The sequence below is a fragment of the Hippocampus comes genome, unplaced genomic scaffold (genome assembly GCF_001891065.2).
Source record: "Hippocampus comes isolate QL1 unplaced genomic scaffold, H_comes_QL1_v1.1 scaffold53, whole genome shotgun sequence".
NCBI lineage: Eukaryota > Metazoa > Chordata > Actinopteri > Syngnathiformes > Syngnathidae > Hippocampus > Hippocampus comes.
The window spans coordinates 878,892-900,164 of NW_017805707.1; the positions used below are offsets into that span (position 1 = coordinate 878,892).

General features: G+C 51.1%; 1 protein-coding gene across 5 annotated transcripts in view; it reads right to left on the reverse strand.

The window, feature by feature from the left end:
• Nucleotides 1-21,273, reverse strand: part of dock4b (dedicator of cytokinesis 4b) — a 47,997-nt gene that overhangs the window by 9,053 nt on the left and 17,671 nt on the right. For 3 of the 5 annotated variants that reach the window (XM_019883052.1, XM_019883047.1, XM_019883050.1), the window contains exons 3-42: nucleotides 20,963-21,003; nucleotides 20,694-20,846; nucleotides 20,210-20,358; nucleotides 19,781-19,865; nucleotides 18,700-18,851; nucleotides 17,600-17,681; nucleotides 17,455-17,515; nucleotides 17,258-17,390; nucleotides 16,989-17,077; nucleotides 15,231-15,356; nucleotides 13,937-14,061; nucleotides 13,408-13,570; nucleotides 12,813-12,919; nucleotides 11,356-11,509; nucleotides 10,440-10,537; nucleotides 10,269-10,352; nucleotides 9,649-9,749; nucleotides 9,122-9,203; nucleotides 8,824-8,994; nucleotides 8,477-8,669; nucleotides 8,274-8,410; nucleotides 7,673-7,807; nucleotides 7,150-7,248; nucleotides 6,528-6,622; nucleotides 6,093-6,168; nucleotides 5,844-5,944; nucleotides 5,721-5,779; nucleotides 5,468-5,616; nucleotides 5,302-5,387; nucleotides 4,523-4,549; nucleotides 4,292-4,390; nucleotides 4,106-4,166; nucleotides 3,936-4,029; nucleotides 3,579-3,727; nucleotides 3,154-3,240; nucleotides 2,966-3,070; nucleotides 2,475-2,616; nucleotides 1,709-1,875; nucleotides 1,490-1,576; nucleotides 6-182 (exon numbers count right to left, since the gene is read on the reverse strand). In XM_019883052.1, the coding sequence (XP_019738611.1) occupies nucleotides 6-182; nucleotides 1,490-1,576; nucleotides 1,709-1,875; nucleotides 2,475-2,616; nucleotides 2,966-3,070; nucleotides 3,154-3,240; nucleotides 3,579-3,727; nucleotides 3,936-4,029; nucleotides 4,106-4,166; nucleotides 4,292-4,390; nucleotides 4,523-4,549; nucleotides 5,302-5,387; nucleotides 5,468-5,616; nucleotides 5,721-5,779; nucleotides 5,844-5,944; nucleotides 6,093-6,168; nucleotides 6,528-6,622; nucleotides 7,150-7,248; nucleotides 7,673-7,807; nucleotides 8,274-8,410; nucleotides 8,477-8,669; nucleotides 8,824-8,994; nucleotides 9,122-9,203; nucleotides 9,649-9,749; nucleotides 10,269-10,352; nucleotides 10,440-10,537; nucleotides 11,356-11,509; nucleotides 12,813-12,919; nucleotides 13,408-13,570; nucleotides 13,937-14,061; nucleotides 15,231-15,356; nucleotides 16,989-17,077; nucleotides 17,258-17,390; nucleotides 17,455-17,515; nucleotides 17,600-17,681; nucleotides 18,700-18,851; nucleotides 19,781-19,865; nucleotides 20,210-20,358; nucleotides 20,694-20,846; nucleotides 20,963-21,003 (4,481 nt within the window). The remainder of the gene's footprint in view (nucleotides 1-5; nucleotides 183-1,489; nucleotides 1,577-1,708; nucleotides 1,876-2,474; nucleotides 2,617-2,965; nucleotides 3,071-3,153; nucleotides 3,241-3,578; nucleotides 3,728-3,935; nucleotides 4,030-4,105; nucleotides 4,167-4,291; nucleotides 4,391-4,522; nucleotides 4,550-5,301; nucleotides 5,388-5,467; nucleotides 5,617-5,720; nucleotides 5,780-5,843; nucleotides 5,945-6,092; nucleotides 6,169-6,527; nucleotides 6,623-7,149; nucleotides 7,249-7,672; nucleotides 7,808-8,273; nucleotides 8,411-8,476; nucleotides 8,670-8,823; nucleotides 8,995-9,121; nucleotides 9,204-9,648; nucleotides 9,750-10,268; nucleotides 10,353-10,439; nucleotides 10,538-11,355; nucleotides 11,510-12,812; nucleotides 12,920-13,407; nucleotides 13,571-13,936; nucleotides 14,062-15,230; nucleotides 15,357-16,988; nucleotides 17,078-17,257; nucleotides 17,391-17,454; nucleotides 17,516-17,599; nucleotides 17,682-18,699; nucleotides 18,852-19,780; nucleotides 19,866-20,209; nucleotides 20,359-20,693; nucleotides 20,847-20,962; nucleotides 21,004-21,273) is intronic. The other 2 variants (XM_019883049.1, XM_019883051.1) reach the window with 2 other exon arrangements.

Here is a 21,273-nt window from a genome sequence, read left to right on the forward strand (position 1 = left end):
GTTACCTCTTGGTAGCGGGCCAGCCCGCCGTTGACGGCGGCGTCGACGACCCCGTTGAGGCACATGGTGAGGGGGTTGACGTTTTGCATCTGCCGGCTTTGGCACTGCGCAATCAGCGTGCGCAGTTGCAGGTTCTTGTTCTCGATCACCTCGATGGCGTTCTCCAGTGGGCTCACCTCCACCTGTAGGTAGCAATATTCCAACACGTCGATGAGAAGTGCAACCCAGCAAAAACGTGTCAAGTTCAAGTTGAGTCGATTTTCATGAATGCTAAAGCCCAACTCATGGCGAGTCTCTTCAAGGTTTGCCCGAGTAAGGCTTCGAATTGCCGACTCCGATCGCCCCACCGCTGCCGTTATGGTATGCCAGCGGTTAGACCGAAGCTACATTCGCGGCGCTCGCTCGGGCGCAGTCGACGGAAGCTATCAATATCCTTAATGCGGCCTTTTCGGTGGCAAACAACTACTTACGCTTGGCAAATTGAAGTCAGCAATTACTTGCGGTTCTTTAATGTGTGATCGCGTTGCTAATTTCCAATTTGAGCTCAGTGCGCCTTATGCTCACAGGCTAATTGCTAATATGTCCTGGGAAGCAGAGGTGTTTTTCAACCCGGGCACCATTTCTTGCACATTTTGCGCTTTAAGCATTGGGCAATAAGCGGGTGTTTACTTTTAATGCGCCGCCGCGCGGAGTGATTAAAGTCGTTTGAATGAGCGAGCCAACTGCCTGCGCGTACGGCTAACAGAGGAGTCGTTTGCGGGCCACAAAACCCACACAATGTGCTTCGAGACGATAAAATGCCTTTCGTCACCTTTCGCATTTATCATCTTTGTCTTTATTGTGTGGCGGAAAAAAGCGCAGTCGCTTTGAGGAGGGGGTGCAATGTTTGCAAGTGCTAATTAGTATTGGGTCAACCTTCAAGATGAGGCTTTAAAAAAAAAAAAAAAAAAAAGAAAAAGGGTTCTTCCACTCACGCCACATTTAGGTATTTCTTTCTTTTTCTTCCCCTGCCGCAGCGATGCCTTAATCCTCTTGAATAGAGCTTTTTTGCCACTGCCATATTTCATATGCTATCGCGCCACCGAGCTGTCCTCGCCGCTTTTGTAATCCACAATTTCCCGGCGCGCTCTTCAATGCGCATATGCACAAAGTATCTATCGACGCTGACATACGCATTTAAGGGCGGCCGCTGACGACGGCGGGGAGGAAAAAGAAAACTCCCGTTCCTCTCACAAATGGATCATTTGTCATGAAAGCAAACGGGAATATATATATATATATATATATTTTTGCATGACACCCAACAAAGGCCGAAAATGATTCCACGCAGCCAATAAGACCAAAAACTCATGACTGAGGCCGTCACCGTTGCTCGATGCAACGGCTCGGATCAATACGGGGGCTGCGCTCCCAACGGCAACCTGCAAACTCCAAAGTGGATGAGGTTGGCGTCTGGTGAATGACGGCTGTTGTCGTTTTTCAAGCTCACCAGCTCTCGTTTGTCCACCTCGAACCACCGCGAGATGCCGGGAAGACTCTGGACCAGCGTCAGGGTCGTCCTCTCCACCCACAGGCTCTGCAGCGGCACAATCAATGATCACCGCGATTGGCATGCGAATGGGGAAAGATAATTTCTCAACCAACTGAGTGAAATGGGATCATTTCGATCAGCGCGCCCGGTCGGGGAATCGCCGGCTCAGGGGATTACCTTGAACTCGTTCTCCTTGTCTTTGGTGCCCTTGTGAAAGGGCCGATCGTATCGGAACCTCCAGATGTGATTGAACTTGTAGAAGCTCTTGATGTTGTCGGGCACGCCGTCGCGCTGCAGCACATCTTGACTCTCGGGGATCGGCGTCACGGCGTAGATCTGCAAGTCTGGAAGCGTCGCCTTTTAAGGGAAACCACTTTCGGATGTCGCCGCAAGCTAACCTCTGTCCCGGAACGTTTCTGACACACCGATGGGCAACTTAAATTCTTCAATGACTCCAACATGATTTTTTTTTTTTTTTTTTTTTTGGAGACAACATGCAAAATCCACACAGGAGGGTCTGAGCCGAAATTCGTACCGGGAACCTCTCGCCTGTGCACTCTCTTACAGGCCCCAAAGCAAGTGATAAAGCATCAAGTCGGATATTCAATGGTGAATATCTCGACCTACTAAAAGAAACAAAACGAAATCAGGATGCTATGCAATTCATGTAAAAGTGTCAATAAAAACCGCAACATTGATTGATGTTACTCGGTCCTCTCCTTCGCTTCCACTGGTCCGTGTTTACGTGTGTTTCCGCTCCACTGTACCCAAGCGGCGCACTGAAGCCCTAAACAGGCCTACGCACCGCTTACGCGTTTGAAGACACCCGCAACGCCAGTTAGAGGATGCGCGCCTTACCCGTCCCGATGATCGTATAATTTCACGTTGCGGAAACAGTTGCAAAGCATGCGAAGGCAAAAGGGGAGAGTTTGGAAAAGGATACACTGCGCATCGGCCTGGTAGATGGTCTGGTCCGGCTGGTTGACGTGCTGCATGGCGATGGCGTGTGGGAATTCGTTGAGCATCCGCTGCTGGAAGGCCTCCAGCCTCTCGTAGTCGTGGCCACGGCACACAAACTCCTTGTTCTGGGAGGGGGGGTTGGGGAGAGGTGGGGGGGGAGGCACGAGGCAGCAAAAAGCAGTGTGGGGTTAGTTTGCCATCTGGTGGAGGCACGCCGCTACTGCACAGCAAGGGACATTGAACATCACTTCAAACTCAAGGACGCTTGGAATGCAAACCGGAATTCTCCCTTTGGGCTTATGAATTTTCAAGAGGACAAATAAATGAAGAGTTTACGGTTTTTACAGCAAGACCGCAACAACAGCAAGAAAAAACGGTCACACATGATGCAACGGTTACGCACAATGACAGATAGACACATTTTTGAGTTCAGGACAACAGACGAACATTTTTTTTTTTTTTTTGGTCATTTACCCGTAAGAAAAAGGGGAATTTTTTTCCGTAGAATCCCACCCTGAAGAATTCTGGCTCAAGCCGTTGCTGGTCCATGATCTTGTCATACAGCGACGCTTCCATCATCTAGTGACACGAATACCAACGCATGAACGCTTGCCCCCCCCACAAAATGGAGAATCGAATGACATTTGACAGGTTTTTCTCACCCTCATCTTGCTGAGGTTCCGGTAGTCATAGTAGGACTCGTACTGGTCGGCCAGCTCTCGGCATAGGATGATGCCGTTCTCCCAACACTGGTGACGAAAAACCGCATCGACTCAATCTTGGATGCAGAGATGAACTGCGTGCACTGGGGGGCGCTGGTGGGTTGACGAGCGAGCAGGGGGAGGCAAACTCTCTCACTCTGGGCCTCGGAGCCAGCTTGCTAATTAAATGGACGACTCTTCCTGACTAATCCTTCGCACACGGGCAATTGACATGGAGCTCATGCGCAGCGTGGCTTTCCATCAGAAAAAGTTAACAGGATTTATTTGGAGTGTGATGAGTATGTTTCTCGGTGGGGAAGGTGGACATCAAGGTCAACTCCAAGTTGAAGAATTAGTCCTAATATTGAGGGCTTTCCACCGCTCACCTTGCCTCTGTCAAAGTTCTGGACGATGGTGAGGTGCAAAAACTCCTTCCGCTGCCACTCGCTCTGCATGGGGTAGTTGAGGAACTCTCGCAGGGGCCGGTCCGACCATTCGAGCAGCTCGTCGTAGAGCAAGAGGGTGTACGAGGCCTCTGCGTCGGTGAGGGGGGGTCAAGGTTATTCAAAAAGCATGCCACAAAACAAACACTCTGCATATTAAAAAAAAAAAAAAAAAACCCTAAAACTAACATTAAAGCTAATAAAAAAGAAAACTGAAAAGAAGCCCTTTCCCCAACACAAAAACTAATAAAAAAAAAAAAAAAATGATTATGTGGGTATTCGTGGACGTAGATCCGTTACCTGTGTAGTTCTGTGCCTTGAGATGCAAGTCATACAGCTTGTGGATGTACCGAATGTACATTTCCTCCTTGTTGAGCTCCGTTTTATAGAAGTTCTGGGCAGAGGCGACACAGCACCAGAGTTCTTGAACCCGCACAAATCCCGAGTTTCGGCGTTGCCGCGTAACTCACCAACAAACTGACGGTGCAACCTATTTTCTTGCCGTCCACTTCTCCCAGCTTCATGCAGTCCCTGTGACAAGCGCACCAAAGCAGGTCGGAGTGGAAAATCAAATCAATAAAGGTATCGTTAATAAATCGAAAAATAAATCGTCAATTCCCCTCGGAAACGATCCGTAGCGACCGAGGCCTCCCCACCTGTAGTCCAGCAGCCTCTCCATTAATCGGGTGACCGTGGCGATGAGCGAGATGCCGCTCTCCCGCCCCGTCGCGCGCCGCTCGATCTTCTTCAGCAGGCTGCCGAAAAAGAGAAACGAGGTCAGAAAACGCCGCCGATCCAAAGACGTGAAAAAAATCAAGGAGCCTTTTTTTTTTTTCTTCAGACCACAAAGGACGACACGGAGAGAACAAAAGAACAGAGCCTCTTACCTAGGGTACGGACCAAACAGAGGAATTCTACTCCGGGTGGGAAAGCATAGGCGGGATAAATTAATACGATTAATATCAGCACACACACAAAAGTTAGTTTTGGGGTTAGTGGCCAAGGAAATAAGTGCGGCGTCCCAAAAAAAGAAATCTGCACCATGAGGAAAACAGAAAGCGCTGGCAAATGGGCTGCTAGCATACCCGGGCTAAAGTGTTTAACATGAATAAATGGCTGGCTCCAAAAATGGGATGCGCACACGCACGCACACACAAACACGCACACACACGCACGCACAAAGCATGCAGGAGCACAAACCTGGAAAGGACAAGGACGAAGTGGACCGAGACTGGACGCAGACGCGTGTGTGAATGTGCGACGTGAAGACGAACACTGACCCGCACTCACCTTTCTGTTATCGAGCCATCGATTCATCTCAGAGTCATTAAAAACCGAAGCAAGCGTGCGCTTGCTTGCCGTGGCGGCACACGCGCACAACACCCCCTTGCTTGGTGTCCAGCAAGGCTTATTGTTGCTAGGACACCAAAGCCGTCTTATCGCATCTCTTTGTTATGAAAAGAAAAAAAAAAGCTCTACAGGCGCGACCCAAAAAAAAAAAAATCTTATTGTTATGGTCGTACTCAAAGGATGCTTGAAGAGTCTCAACGCCTTCCTCAGTTGATGGGTTGATAGCAACCCCCCAAAAAAGAAGAAGAAGAACCCAATTCATGTTGTTTTTTTTTTCGGATCAACGAACCAGCTGGCCAGTTTTCCTCCAACTCACATGCTGTTGAAGAGCTCTCTGTACGTCTCATCTCCTTTGCCTTCTGACATCAGGCTGTCCAGCTTGTCGATGAGCTTTGCCTCCACCTTTAAAAAAAAATAAATAAAATAAAAAAAATGAATTCCACTTTTGAAGCACAAGTTTCCCCCATCAGCCCGACTTGTACCTGTTTGAAATTGCCGCTGCGCCTCTGCTCCCAGTCCATCATGTCGTGGAAAATGGGGATCATGACGTTCCTCAGGTCGGGCTGCGGCACCAGCGTCACCTCCAGGAACGGACCGATCATCGCCGGGATGAAGTTCAACTTGTGCTCCCCTGGAGAAGGCGCCAGCGAGCGTTCAATTTCACGTCGGCGTGGGGCGGGGGGAGGAAAAGATTGAACCCGCGCATGCGTAACGCGCCTCGGCGGATGGGCTCACCTAAATTCTGCCACATGCTGAAGATCTCGCAGCCCATCATCACTCTCATGTCTCCGTACCTGCGCGGTTGCAAGAGCGCGGCGTGACGTGACGTTGACGCGCCCCTGGTCGCGTGAGACTTACTTTTCCAACGTCTTCTTCCTCTTCGAGGGAGAGAAGGACTCCAGCTGAAGGCAGGGCTGGTTGATAAACAATACTGACAGGTAGAAATACGAATCCCACACCTGCAAAAACACGCAAAACTGTCAAGTGACGGGCCTCCGCTGAACATCACTTTGATTTAAGGGCAATTTGAAAAAAAAATAATAATAAAAAGCTTCTTTCGAGGCTTGCTTTGGCACTTGTGGGCTTCTTTTTCTGTTTTTACCTTACCTTGTAGTCAAACTTGTCATTGAGAAAGTTTTTCCTCAGGGCTTCAGAGAGGTAGAGGACGGTGGTGATAATGACGCTGTAAGAAGCACCGCAGAGAGTCACTTACAAGAACGAGGACGAGAAACTGCATCTGTAGTATATGCCTCCACGATCAGCCGAGCCATGAAAGATGGCCACCTAAGTCGCCCCGACAACAGCGATCTCAAAAGTATGCCAACGGCATTTGTGTTTTCATCACGAGAACCGGTGACAGTTCGTTGAAAGTGACAACAAAACAGATGGATGTTCAAATGGCATTTACTTCATAATCTGCTGAGAGTGCACTGCCGGAAAAAAAAAAAAAAAAGTGCCCCCACTCCCAGGGATTCACGTAAGCAATAAACCGACCCAAAAATATAGTTGGACGATGCCGACCGAAAAGGAGGGGACGCTTACTTGTTGGTAACCAGTCGCATGACAGTCCAATCTTTCGGGAACATCTCCGGTCGGATGAGAATCCTGAAGACCGTAAAGATCTGAAGGAGGAAATCCTGCACCGAAGAATACGGAGCATTCGTGTTTAGAGAGAAATGTCTTCCAGTAATTGCTGCATCACGAGCTGGATTGTAGTACAGTGAGTACAGTCACCTCGCGCCGCCGTAAATTTTGGAAAATTGGAATCCACTTTACTGACGCAAAACCATATTTGCAGATTCAAAATAAGTAATAATATCAAGACTTCAAGAGAAGACAACGCCAACTGTTTTAGACACACAAAATGGAATTCTCTTTGTTTGATGTTTAGTTTGACGGTAAACGTTCACTAGGCTTGACATGAACCAGCCCACGGCCTCTTCCTTTCTTTTTTTTTTTCCCCCGCCGTTTGGCAAAACGATCAGCTCAATGACGGCTCTCACTAAAGTTGTATGAATCTAAATTTGGAACGTGTTTTTCCCGAGCTAAACGACTGTCAGCCAGTATTACTCGGCGCGAGTGCGTGCTTCTCAGCATTCCCGATTTCATCCACCGCCGCGGTCCCGTCGCTGTGAGTCAGGGATGCCGAGTGAGTGCCTTTTACCCTCAAGTCGTCTTTGCTGCCGAACGCCTGCAGCAGCTGCTGGTAGTGTCTGTCACTCATCTGTCGCAGCAGCGCCAACAAACACGCCACAAACTCCCCCTGGCAGGGCGGCGCGCACACACAGAAAAGCGGGATTTAGTTGGAAAGCATTGTTGAGATGTTTCAGGTACCTCAAACGTGCCCCCCCCCCTCAAAAAAAAAAACTGAAACGGGCTCTCCCATTTGGAGAACAACAGCTGGCATGGAATGAGCTGACTTTATCGGAGACATGAGTGTTCCTTCCCCTCCTCAAGCATCCTTCAGGACGTGGCGATGACAAGCTCATCGTTACTCACCGCAACCCCCCCTTAATGACGTTGGCTTAATTATAGTCGCCACTGCGGCAACTCCATTTAAAATCTATAATTACTTGCCAAAAGGAGAGCACAGCAACACACACACACACACACACACACACACACACACACACACACACACACACACACACACACACACGCCCGCACACACACACGCGCACACATACAGTGACATCCTGGAACTGAAGTCTCATGGCCGGCCCGGCGGGCTGCGGTCGGTTGCTGATTTCCAGGATGGTCCTGAGCAGCACTGCCAGCAGACTTTCCACGATCAGGTCCACTTCTTCCGAGATCACCGGCTCCTGCCGAGAAAGCGCGTCAGCATCGGTGTGACCGGGGTTCTGCATTTTGGACAGTTTGCCACCGAGGGGGGCGAGGCATTTCAAATGCCCAAATGATGCAGAGAAGGGGAGAGCACAAGTTTTTGAAAAAAGATTGTCGTGTGTGTCTTTGTGTGTGTCTGGCGAGACAGACAGGTGACAGAATTTGGACAGAGCGACAATGAGGAGATGCTCTGGGTCGGCCCATTCGCTGTCACCGCTGTCACGTCGCTTTAGATCTGCTGCATGCTGGGGAGCAGCCCGAGTGGCACAGCACCCCCCGCCCCCCTTGCTAAATTGATGCTTCTCATTAGCGGAGCGCGCGGAGGCCATTGCGGCTCTGTCAAACGGACCGTGACAGCACAAAAAACAACAAAGCAATCTTGCCCTCGCGGTCAGTTGGCTGGGAAATTGCCGGAAGACAAATTCCCGCTGCCGTCTTACTGACCGAGGTGCCGTTCTCCTCCTTCTTGATGAGCGACAGCATGCTGGTGAGGATGCGGGCGCACATGACCAGGTCTCTCTGCTCCTGCATGTGAGCCTGCAGGATGCGCAGCACCACCGGCAACAGGATGCACCTGGATTCTACGACCGGGACAAAGCGGATCAGGGCGTCGCTCCAAACGCTGCGGAGATGAGCGAGGTGCTCACCCGGGTTGGTGTACAGTTGGCTCTCCACCGTCTTGGCCAGGCACTGCAGCTTGACGGCCTCCAAGGGGCAGTCGGCGTGGACGATGGCGGGCAGGCTGCCCAGCGTCTCCCGCACGAAACCGGCCACCTCCCGCACGGTGAAAATCTTCAGGAGCTCGCCGTAAACCGCCGGGAACGTTCGCAGGAACACCGCCTGGCAAATGACAAATCGTGTCAAACGGAAAGAAGCGGCGGCGCAGTTTGACTCCACCCCTGCCGGGAGCGCGAGATGATTTAATGACAACGGCGTCGAGCGCGAGCCCTTGAGCGAGGGAAACGCGCGTGTTTGGGGAAAGGGGCCGACGTGCCTGCGTTTGCGCCACCGGACTGGTGCCCTTGTTTTCCTGCGAGAGGAAGAAGCGAATGGACATGAAGAGCTCGTGGATGCAGACGCGGAACTCCTCCTCGTTCTGGCCTCCCGTCGCCAAGGAGAAGAGGCGGCGGGACTGGACGATGTACTTGAAGATGTACTCGCTGGCCTGAGAAAGAGCAAGGGGGGCGGGAAATCTTCATCAGGCCGCGGAAAATGCTGAGAGGCATTTGTCATCGCGGCTGCTTGCGGGGCCGGAGATGCAAGAGTCATCCAAAGACGGAACGCCCGCTGACCTTGAGCACCTGCTGAATATGCTCCTGATGCTCGGCGTCCACAATGCGGTCCACGTACCACTTCTGAACTTTGATCAGGTCCCTTGGAAACAAAACACAACACGGCACTCTCGATGATTCCTTTGACTCTCGTGCGGGAAGGGAGGAACGATTCATCGAATTCAAATCCTGGTGTCATCTTTCAAAATGGTTCTGCTCGACGTGGGTGCAAAAAGGTATTTGAGTTCATTTGTGTCGTGTGTGTGTGTGTGTGTGTGTGTATGTGTGTGCGCATGTGTCAGAACATCACCGCTCAATCTTAGCAGGTACACCGAGCGTGAAGTCGACAGCCAGACTGAACAGCAGGCTATGAAATTGAGTGCATAAGAAGGTAGCACCTTTTTTTTTCCTCCCTCCCCTCCCACTTTGAGTGGCCACAAGAGGGCGCCAAAGCATTTTGCAGGCATTCTCAGAGCCCCTCGGGCCGCTTTGCCTGTGATGAGTTCCGTCAGCGGGATCCAAAACTGGACTGGCGTCGCAGTACGCACCTGTATGAGAGAGCCCCCGCAAAGTGGCTCTCGATGTAGGTGTCCATGACCGGCTTGAAATGCTGAAACTTGCTGTCTTGGAGAAGGTTGATGATGTGGACCTGCGAGAGAAGTACAGAGGAAAGAATGGTGAGTGGGTTGCTGCTTCATTTAACACAATCACAAAAAAAAATATATATATATATGTGTGAACAAAGAGCTTCTGATGTTGCCGCAGTGTAGCGCCACCTGTGGTATCGGTGGCTGGTATCAGCAGCCTTCGAATGTACCCAATACCTTCAAATATGGCCGGTATTAGCCCAAAATGACACCTGGTATCAATACCCGCCCATAATGATTTTGTTATGATTGATTTGGTGATGTGCCACTGGCGTTGATCTAAAAAAAAGCAAAAAAAAAAACCCCGAAATCGAAACTTGACAAAGGCGTCACCCGGTCAGATCCTTTCATCGCTCTGAGCACCTCGCCGAGCAGGGGACACGCGCTGCCAGACAAAGATCAATCAGAGCGGCGCGATTGCTTGACGGGGCTCTCATACGTGACGTCTCTCCATCTTCCGACAGCAGCCGCCGCTTTCATTCTCGCGTTGGTGGCGAGCGCGATTTCAAGAGAGCACTTACCAGGGAGTCAAACACCTTGAGGCCGTATCTCTGGGAGCTCTCGTCCAGAATACCAAAAAGCGTGTCCAAAGTGTCTTGTAGAAACTGGAAACAACGGGGAGAGAACGTGGACGTCCGAGGTCTTCATCGCCACGAGAGCGACAAATCAATCAGCTGCCGCGGCGGCCTTACTTTGACAATCTCCGAGCCGTCGATCTCCTTCAGCTTGGACAGGCTGTCGTTGATCCGCTCGGGGTGCGCGCGCCACTTCAACAAGTCGAGCATATCGCCTGAGGGCAGACGTATACAGATCTGCGCTTGAACGTGACATTCTAAAAAGCGACGGGCGACGAGACGCGGGGAAAGCAAAGCGGGGTAATGAGAGCGACGTCGCCGCCGTCTCCCGTTCCGGCATCCCGACGTAGGCCCATCCAAAACAAATGTTGACGTTTTCATGTTAAGACGCATCAAAAGAGATGAGAAGTAATTTCCCGGCATCCCCCCCGACGTACGCATGAATAAAACATCATTCCGCTTGAGTCTTTTAGCTGTCTCTTCAGATTCGATTGAACCTGAAACGTCCTCTTTTATTTTGTCGTCGTCGTCGCGCGGAAACGTTTTTCCGTGCGTGAGCAGTTTACCTTTCGGTCTGTCAAAAGCAGTCGCCGTGCTCCGTACGTCTGTGAAAGCGACATGTCGAAATTGCAATAAGGAGACGAGCAACTTTGCGACCGAGCGTCGCAAGCCGGAGCGGACCGCCCAGGCCCCGCTGGCCGTTGAAGCAGTCGGGCGACAGTTTCCATCCCGATACGTAAGGCAAATGGCAGGTCTCAAAACTTGAGGAAAATAATTATCGCCGAGAATAATAGAAGACTTTTTTTTCTCTGTAAGGCTCAGTTATAGCAGTAGTTCTTTGCAGAGGATAAATAATATATACCCAGGAGTACTCAAATATCTGTTGATGTTTTCTTCAGTCAGCCAAGTCATTTTATTTTTGACTCTTCACTTCAGTCCGGACTGAGTGTGACCACAAATCATCAGGCTAGCGTCCAACATGGAGACAAGAAAAAAAATAATAATAACGCAAATCCCGAAAAGGGCTTTTTACCGTTTTGCGTGAGCTTGGTGGAGCAGAGGAAGCTGGTGATCCAAAAAGACTCCTTGGTGCCTTTCAGCGTCTGGTTGTTGGATGGGATGTTGGCCTTGGAGAAAGGCAGCTTCAGGTAACGCGTGCAGTCCGCCAAGCTGGTGTTCTCGTCGCACTGGACACAGAAGAAAAGAAACTATGAGCCCTAAAAATATGGACCGGGGTGATATTAGTTGCCGGCATTTTGTTTGTATTGTAAGTCAAGTTCGTTATAAGGTATTTTTTAGAGCACATTTACACATTTTTATTCTTTGCAAACAAATGATAATGCTTTATTTTTGTTTAGTTCTCATTCGTTTTAGTGTCAGTTTTAGTTTTTTTTCCCTACATATGGCGTATTTGACGAGTGCATGATAGAAAAAAAGGTCTGCATCACATTATCAACTGGTTATGTTGTTGTACTGCTTTTTTTAGGGGGAGGAGGTGTGGTGGCTTGATGTTGGAGTAAGACAATCGCAGACGGGGGTACCGCTGTTGTTCGATTGATTCGGCGTGCTGCCTTAACGCTCGGCTGAGGCTGCTTGAGCTGGCGCAGGCTCTGGACTGCTGCTTCAGCATCTATTTTGGGTCTGACGGGAAACTAGGCCATGCAAGTTTTCATTGAGCTCTTCAGCAACTTTCATCTGACATTACTCCCCCCCCTCCCCCCCACACCCCCCCACAAACCCAACCACACGCTCCCCCACAACAACCAACCGAGTCAAGGAAACCGTCTGACAATGCCACTGATGGCCTGTAGCGAGCAGAGGGGTAAAAATAAATTACACCAAAAAAAAAAAAAAATCAGACGTTGGGTGACTGTTGAGCCCGGCGGCTGACAAATGAATCAATGCGGCGTGCGCGTCATTGTGCACGGAGCCTGAGGTTTGCGCGCACACCCTTTGCCTGCAGCTGAGGACGTAGGCTGCAATTACAGCCCAAGCAGGACCTCTCCAAATGACGATTCGGGATGGTTTATTTGCTCCGGGCTTTTGATGCGTCACGACCAAAAGGTTTGAGGCGATGAGCGTGTGTGTGTGTGTGTTTGCAGGTCTGTAATACGGCCACGCAGACGAGGCACAGCGGGTCAAGCTTCTCAAAGCCTGCGCACAGCGAGAATTTCAACGGCCTATCACGGTTCGAAGAGCCGCTTACGTGGACGCGGCTTTTGGCTTTGTGACAGCCGGCGGCGCCGAATAGCGAGACGGCAACACGGGTGCACTCGGAAGGCGTGAATCACATAATCATACGCTGCGCGATCCCGTTTGGGAGGAAACCTGCGAGACGCACACAAATAGCTTGTGGGCCTAAATCGGGGAGGCTGGAAGCAAAACGCGCCGGCAAATGAAATGACTGCACGATTTCAAAATCAGATTGGGGGCAAACAGAGAAGCTTTGTCAACTTTTTTTGCGTCTTCAGAGGACAAGCGGGCCGGTACCTTCTGGATGATGAGCTCGTGGGTGCCATCCGGCAGAGTCCTCCCGTCCTCCTGCATCAGCGGCACAAAGGAGTAGCCGAACAGCTTCTTCTCGCCTTTCTCTTTGGCTGCGGAGAGAACGCCGTCAACGGGCTAACATCAACAAAAGCATTCTGAGCTAGTCTCTCGCCGCTGCGCAAAAAAGACGTTAGCGAGCTCAATTCCGGCCTTGAATGCGACATTCCACCGGCACGCCGAGGCGTCATTTCTTGACAAGATGTTTATCACGATAGACTGGACAAGTGCACCAATACGGCAATTTTCAGATTCTCAAAATTTGGGCGTCCTGTTTTTTTTTTTTTTTCCTCCTGATATGCATCAGGTCTCGCACTTGGCAGTTTGGTGTCAACGCAGTCCTAAATTGGGCTCCTAATGAGAAGACCCTGAGCGGCGCTGGGAGTAATCAGGCTGCAGTACCTCCTGCGTGGAGCCACGTCAATCTGGGTGAGCATATGTGATGTTTTCTACCCCCCCCCCCCCCCCCCCCCCCCCCCACCCGCTGGAGTCCTCAATAACATGACAGAATTTTCATCAACTTTCCATTAACTCGACTTACTGGAGCAATGTCGGAACTCAAAGCGCACGTGCGATCCCCGGAACATGTCCACAGGGATGGGCAGCTTGATTTGCTCCGCCCACCGTGGGCTATTGTTGTGGTACAGCACCAACGAGTGGTACTCATCCCCGCCCGGTTCCCCCGACCCGGCGGTGACGTGACTCTGAAGGGGGAAGAAAAAAAAAAAGATGCGTTGAAATGGGCATGATGTGGTTTCCATGCGTTTCTATTTTCTGTCTGATACGGAAACCGCAGAAGCGGAAGGGCCGGAGATGAGCAAGACGGCGGCGGTGCGGCTCTCATCCGGGTCAGCCGTATTTAAATGACGAGGTGAGCTCTGGAATTGGTCGCACCTAAAAATAAGCGTCCGTTAAGGGACAAGTCAAGGTAACTAAGGGCTTAAATTGGAAGCGTTTAGTGCTGGGAAGAGTCGATTTCCCTTCGGAAATGACAAACGCATCTTCAGCCGCCTTCCAGACCTGAAGTGGAAAAAAACGTGGACCGCCAGAACACGTCGCCGTCTTCCCACCTTGAGGATTTGTCCATCGATGTCCAGCAAGTAGATGGTGATCTCCACATTCCTGGCGACGCTCTTGCCACCCTTTTCAAACTCGCCTTTCTCCAGTGTGACGTAAAGGTCATTGCGCATCTCTCCTACAAGGTGGGAAAAAAAAAAAATACAATCAAATCAGACGGGCAATCGATGATGCAAACGAGACGCGTGTTACGAATGACCTCCCAACAGCTTGGTCACATTTGCGTGAGAGTGTGCTCAGGCATCCTGACAGCATTGACATGAGTTGATTCATTTTGTACACACACACACACACACACACACACACACACACACACACACACACACACACAATTGAATGTATATTGCCCAGCTCCACCGTAGGGGCGCTAAGAGTATCATAACGCCATCTCGAGGGTCAACATTGATTTCCTACTCTTGACAGTGGTAACCATAGCAACAAAGACCATCCTATAGACTCACATTCAGTAACATCCCCCCCCCGCCCCCCCCCACACACACACACACAGAAATGGATTAAAAAAAGAAATAATAGGCAGGTAAGTGTAGACTCAATTACCTTGGGTACAACAACAACAAAAAAAGTGGAGAAGAAATGGTTGAGGGGGGTGGGGGGGTTGTTTCCCAAACGAGCAGAAAAGGAAAAAAAAAAAGAAGAGACTGATGTAGTCATTCGCAGAGGAGCAAACGAGAGACGGTTTCCTTTGCCCGGGGGGCAGACTTTACTTGGTCAGAAATGGAGAGCAAAGAAAGCGACAGACAGCGAGTGTAAAAAGGTTTGTAGTCAGACGGAGACAAAGAGCGCCAACATCAATCTGCGCTCGTCAGGCGCTGGGGGACTCGCGGCCTGCGCTTGCTCTTTATCTGTGGGACCAGGCAGCGCACCCCGCGTATGTCAAAGGAAGCTTTTCCGAGGATTTCACACAACGAAGCTAATAAAAAGCCATGCTGGGAAAAAAAAAAACCAAAAACTTGACTTCAGATATCAATATTTGATTGCAGAATAGTCATGTGGCGCATGACAACAAGGGTGCCTTCCCGCTGAGGCCCGAGGCATCGGCATCACTCGACAGGCACCCATCTACACTGCGTGCACCTGAGACTGAAGATGAATATTTAATCAATGAGGTGGAATTTGCTCTCCAGCGGCGGGTGAAGATGTTACCAAGGCAACTGCTGCGGAGATTGAAAGGCAGGTCAAGGTATACAATGCAGACGTAATACGATACTGCACGGAGGGGTAACTTTGAAGCGCACAAAACCACTGTTTTGCCTCGGACTGTCCCACCTGGCATGATGACGTCGGAGAAGCCCAGCTTCCTGGTGATGGAGACGCCGCGCGTGAAGAGCACCATGTACTCCCGCCTCAGCTGATCGATGTCCCCGTGGAGGAGCTGGAGAGCCACCGCCAGCCCTGAGAACACAACCAGACGTCTCACGCACACACATGCTTTGAAAAGAAGTCGCCCGGCGGCTCTTCGCGGCGGCTGCGCGAAAAACTTGACGCCGACATTCATAACCACAAAGCGCCGCGGATGGCTCTGTGTGTGTGTGTGTGTGTGTGTGTGTGTGTGTGTGTGTGTGTGTGTGTGTGTGTGTGTGTGTGCGTGTGTGTGTGTGTGCAACCTAACACCCACTGCACACACAAAAAGAGAACAAAACAAAAACAACACCTGTGACTCATTCGCAAGTCTTTTTCTATTTAAAAAAAATAAAATAAAATAGTCCACAAGTAAAGAGCATTGCGGCCTCTCGCTCCTCTTGTGTAGCATTGACGAGCTGAACCACAATTGAGTCGTTCTAATCTTTCACAGCGCTGAAAAAATCGGCAACTTTCAAATGGCGAGACATTGTTTTGATGGCAAAATACATTTCGACCTGCCCGCTGGCCGAGTCGCACTCGTTTCATCCAACCGGCGAGATAACGACGGCGCGGGCGCAGCGGATGTCGACAGGATTGGCCTGTTTGAAATTCGGAATGTGGCGGTGACTCATTTTTCTGCGGCTCGCGCCACAGGCCGTCACGCTCCGCCATCGTTTACGTAAGCGTATCTCTCATCGTCTTCTCGGCGGCAATTCAAACTGGAGGCTGAGTTATTATTTCGTCCGACGCGCGCCGGGCTCTAAAAAAAAAAAAAAAAAAAAAAATTTGGGGGTAAAAACATTTGGGCGAGCGGACCTCATTAGCATCCGGGCTGACAAAAGCGTCCTCGACCTCCGCTGGCCTCGGCCCGCCGCCTCTTCGCGCAAAAAAACACCAGCGCGTGGAAAAAGTCCAAAACAAAGGAGGTGAGCTGGTGCGGAGGTGAGAGCCGAAGCGACTACCTGGCCTGACTCATCGCTTGCGCAAACGCTCTTACGAAACTGGGCCCTTTTCAATGCGCCGCGAGATGCGATCGCTCAGCGTGTTGCGAGTATTCAGCATCATTGTCGCATCTTGAGGGACGGCTCAGGATCAATGAACATCCGTTCCCGATTTCTGGCCGAGTCCTCATTCGTCCTCCGAGGGAAGGCGGAAAGAGATGCTGACTCGGTACGATGCGACAACGAGGCACAATCTCAGGCGGGATCTTTGTCATGCTTCCAGTTTCGCAGTTTTGAGGACGGACGTCTCCGGCCAACCTGTTGTCACGGGAAACTGCTGACGCTCAGCGCTCTGCGTCCGCGGCTATTTATATCAAGCGCGTGAATGCGTTTTGCAAGCGCTTGCAAGCTTCCTGCGGAGACGGCGGCCACGTGAGGCATTGAAAGCACCCCCCCCCCCTCCTGGAAAGAAGAACCTCGCGCAGACAACGCGGTGACTCAGACGGGCCGGAAACGGACTGATCTCACGCCGCCGGATTTAGGATGACACGGGAAAATTGCCCTCAATATGGCGATTTAATGTGCGAGAAATTTTGTTCAAGGTCCTCTTTCCGAGTCTTTTTTTTTTCTGTAAGTTTTGGTCTTACGGGTTAAAAAAAAAAAAAAAAAAAAAAAAGGGCAAAAGGAAGCAGGAATGACAGTTTATTTCTCCTCTTCTATTGTATTCGAGATGATGGCTTACCCGTGTTGGATCCGGACAGGTTGTATCTGGAATTGACCTTTTTGATGATGTTCTCATGAATTTGGTGCCACTCGCTTTCGGTGTTACACCTGAGACACCAAAAAGTGCAATTGTCATTGAACGCAGTGTTGAAAATACAAAAAATAAAATAAAATAAATAGGAATGGTGAAAGAGAAATCTCATCGCTTGCTATTTTTGGTCTCACCAAAGTCTGTCGTCCTGGACGTTTTCCGAGAAACAGGCGGCGGAGCGTCGGCTGCGTACTTACGCGTAAACCTTGAGCAGGTGGTCGTCCTTGGAGTCGGCCGTGAGCAGATCGGCGATGCTGACGACGGCGCAGCCGAACGGGCGGCGGTACTGAACGCTACACTGGTTCTTCTTCTCCCCGGCGCCCATTCTCCCTGCGCCCAAAACCGGGAGATGTATTTCTGCTCATCATACGCGCCCAAGCGTGTTGCCGCCCACCTATTCTGATGATGTGCACGACGATGTAGACATCTTTTCGCAGATCGCTGCTGCCCAGATCCTGTTGGGAACACGAAACCTCATTTTTGGACACGACAATCACGCGACGACGGATTTATGACGACGCTTCGCCTTCGCCACTTACCACAAAGAGGGTGCACTGTCTCTCCGTTTTCTCCGGCGACTTGGGCAAGCCGCTTTTATTCAGCCTGACAAAGAACCTTTCACTGAACCGAGAAGAGAAAGCGGAGACGAATGGGATCGGCAATGTGGCCCCGTAGGCGCTTGGTCAATGCAGAAAAACACATTATGATGGAAAAAGAAAAAAAAAAAATCAAATAAAAAAGAAAGCAATCTGTCTGCATCACAACAATCGTACTTAACTGGATGTACAACTCCAGCTGTGACGTTTCTTAGGGAAAAAAATATTTCAAATCGGTAGCAATGACCAGAACATAAAAGCGCATGACGGGCAAAAGCAGAAAGGACGGCTCACATTTGCACTGCCGCCCGGCCATGAAAAAAGAAGCGACGGAGGCGTCCTGCTGGGCCATCGGCGAGGCCGGCGGGCTAATCCGTTTAGGTGACTTTCACACTGGGCGCGATAAGCGCGGAGAAAGCCTTGTAATGCGCCGCCGCGCCGGACAACGCGCCAACTCGCGCAAGGGCACGGCGCAAAGTGAGAACTCGGGGGGGGGGGGGGACGGGGGATCGGACCGGTTGGGCAAAACATGAGTTGTGTTACCTCGCGCTGGCATGAGCAGACCCAAAAAGGGGAGCGTGCTTGAAAACGTGACGATTAAAATACGGAAAAAGGTCACAGTTGTGTGTTTAGGCTTCGGCATTGTGCACCAAAGGCCACGTTGGACACAAAGAAAATGACGCTCTGCAAGGGAACGGGCGGCGTTGGCACGGTGCTGAGGCAACGGGTCGGACCCCCATCTGGAAAGCGCCCGCCCGGCTCCGGAGTCAAGCGGTGAAATGGCTCCCTGCCAGCCGGCCAGTGGAAATGTGTGTGTCTGTTTACTCGCGCCGCCAGACAGCGCCAGACAACTCTGGCAGGGCGCCAGGGATGGTTTTTTTTTTTTTCTTTCCCCCCTCCTCCTCGAAGACAAGTGATGCAATCGTGGCGTAGACGCAAACGAGGCCTCATTGGCAAGCTCAAAACGTCACGGAATGCATCACCCGTGACCCAAATTGGTCATCTACAAAATCACCCCCCCCGCCCAGAGAGCGAGCCCATACCTGAGTGGCCGGGTCTCCCGCCCGTCATAAATGTGGAAGAAGACCTCGAGCTCCTCCCCCAGGTTAGCACTCATCAGGCTCTTGACGTGGACAAACAAGTGATGGGTGCTGGCGGGCGTCGGCGTCTCCTTCTTGCGATGCCGATGCTCCATCTGCCAAGGAGTGGGGAAAGCGGAATTCACTTTTGGAGACGAGACGGGTGTGGGAAAGCGTTCGGATGGATTTGTTGAGGGTAACAAAGCTCAATCGACGAGCGGCAAATCCTCAAGATGCGGGATGAGAGCAAATCAAACACAGCTAATCCCATTGACGGAACAATCTCAAGACCAGCAAATCGCATTTATTCATCATCATTTGATGTATTTACGTTTTGAAGACCCTTTTCGTTCTCAACGATCAACGTGGAAGCCTCCCACGTCACTCAATCCCAATTGAATCAATCCCCCGAATCTCCAAAACAAGGATTTGACGTGGCTGCGAGCGGGCCACTGTGTCCCGATGGAGTCAAACGTGCTGGTTTTATAAACGCCACTTGGCGGGAGGTACATTGAAGCTTGCGCCCTGCGGTGCTTGCTTTTGTCTGCGCAGACGACGACAACAACAACAACAACAAAAAGAAGCAGATGGATTAAGCGCTTCAATTACCCCTGTGAGAGGAAAGTCATCTCACCCTGTGTGTGTGTGTGTGTGTGTGCAAGATTTCTCCCTACAGTGTATCAGACGAGTGGTTGTCATGGTAACAGCGCTCCGAGAAGATGTGAAGGAGAAGCAGGGGAAGCACGCCGAAGTCTGAGAAGTCTAACGTTGTCAAAATCAATCAAGCTCCGGCTTTGATAAAAAATGCAGCGATTTGACTTTTCGGCTCAAACGACGTTCAAAGAATGACGGAATGTGGAAGGGCCCCGCTTCAAATTCTTCAGTTGACATGATTGGTTCGATGCCAATTTGCCATGTCCCACACGATAGGAATTAAGAGATTGGTCAGGCCCGAATTGTACCATTCCGAAAGTTTCGCCTTCCTGCCGAATCCCGATCCGAGAAGTAGCGTGGCTTCGAAAAGCTCGGCCGAGGGAGCACCCACCAGTCTGTAGAGCTCCGTCACGCTGATTTCGTCCGGGTCCACCATGCTGAACTCCTGTCTCGGGACCAGGTCCAAACCCAGTTGCCTGCAGACAAAGGACACCAAAGGGTCGACTGGATTCATAGCGGGAGCGCACGGCGCAGATGGACGACAACCCGAAAAAAGTCCGCAAAAGCAACCGAGCGTATGTTTCCGACCGAGTGCTTCTTAGCCTTGCTTCTCAAATGTCCCAGAAAGACCCCAAAGGGCTGTCACGAAATACGGAGCAACGGGCCCAAAGCGAGCGACAAGTTTGGAGCGATCATTTATTTAGCGCCAAGGCGGCACTGAGGTGGAAACAAGACAGGTGGAAGACGCCAGCGCGCTCCACCGAGGAGTTGACGCGACGGCATCGGCGGCAAAGACGAGCGAGCGGGTTCTTGGACTCACTCGTTACCCCAGTCCAGTCGGGCCGTGATGTGCTGCTTGACGTCCCTCATGCGGTCGTGGGTGAGGTGGCCCACCAGCACTTGCCTCCTCAGGTCCAAGATCTCATTCATCACGTGCCAAAGGCGGTGGAACAAATCCCCCTCGTTCTTCTGGCGGGATGGGATCAGAGGCGGGAACGAACGCTTGTGACATCAAACGCGGCAGATCGCGCGAAAAACAATCTGGCAGCAAATATGAAACTTTCATCCCACTGAATCCAAATGTGCAACTTTGAAGGGATTTGTGCAAATGAGCCTCAGCGTCCCGTTGCTTTTCGCCACTCTGGTGTGTAAATATTCATCCGCTCGCTTTCATCGGCGCCCCGGATAACTTCCCGGGTCACCGACAACATCGAAGCGACTCGCGAATGTGCGTAAAATCCCTTTTGCCGATTGAAACGAACGGGATCAAAGAAAAACTCCCTCGAGCAAAAAGGAATCGGTACCACATAGAGCTGCTTCCACATGGCCCCCCAGTCGCGCAGCGTCAACGTCATCTCGGTGATGACCGAGTCCTCAACGGGAAGGACCGTCTCAAATTGCCCTTTGTTCTTGACGTTGGCGTTCTTCAGGTGGATGTAACTGGTCGGGAAGATGCCCTGCGGACGCACGCCGCACTTGGTCACATGATCAATCGAGCGGGCGAGGCCCGGGCGTCGGCTCAGGTTCGCCGGTTCAGCGGGTTAGGGGAGTTCAATGTCCGAGCACGGCCTACCTTGAGGATTGGATTCTTCAAGATGAATCCTCGATACCAGCCTGCGGAAACCAAGGCGCGTTTGTTATTTTCAGCGTGTCACCGTGAAGGACGATCCATTTTTACATGGGAAGGAGACGGAAGAGAGCGCGTGGATGCGATCTCGGGAGTAGGACGGCGCACTGACGGACGCATTTCTTATTTCGCGTCATATTGTTCGCCACGGCGTGTTCGGTCCCCCCCCCCGCCCTCGTATTTTAGCATCCGGCCTGAAACGCATCTGTGGCAGTTGATGATTTAAAACGGCGCGACGACATCGTACAAAAAAAAAA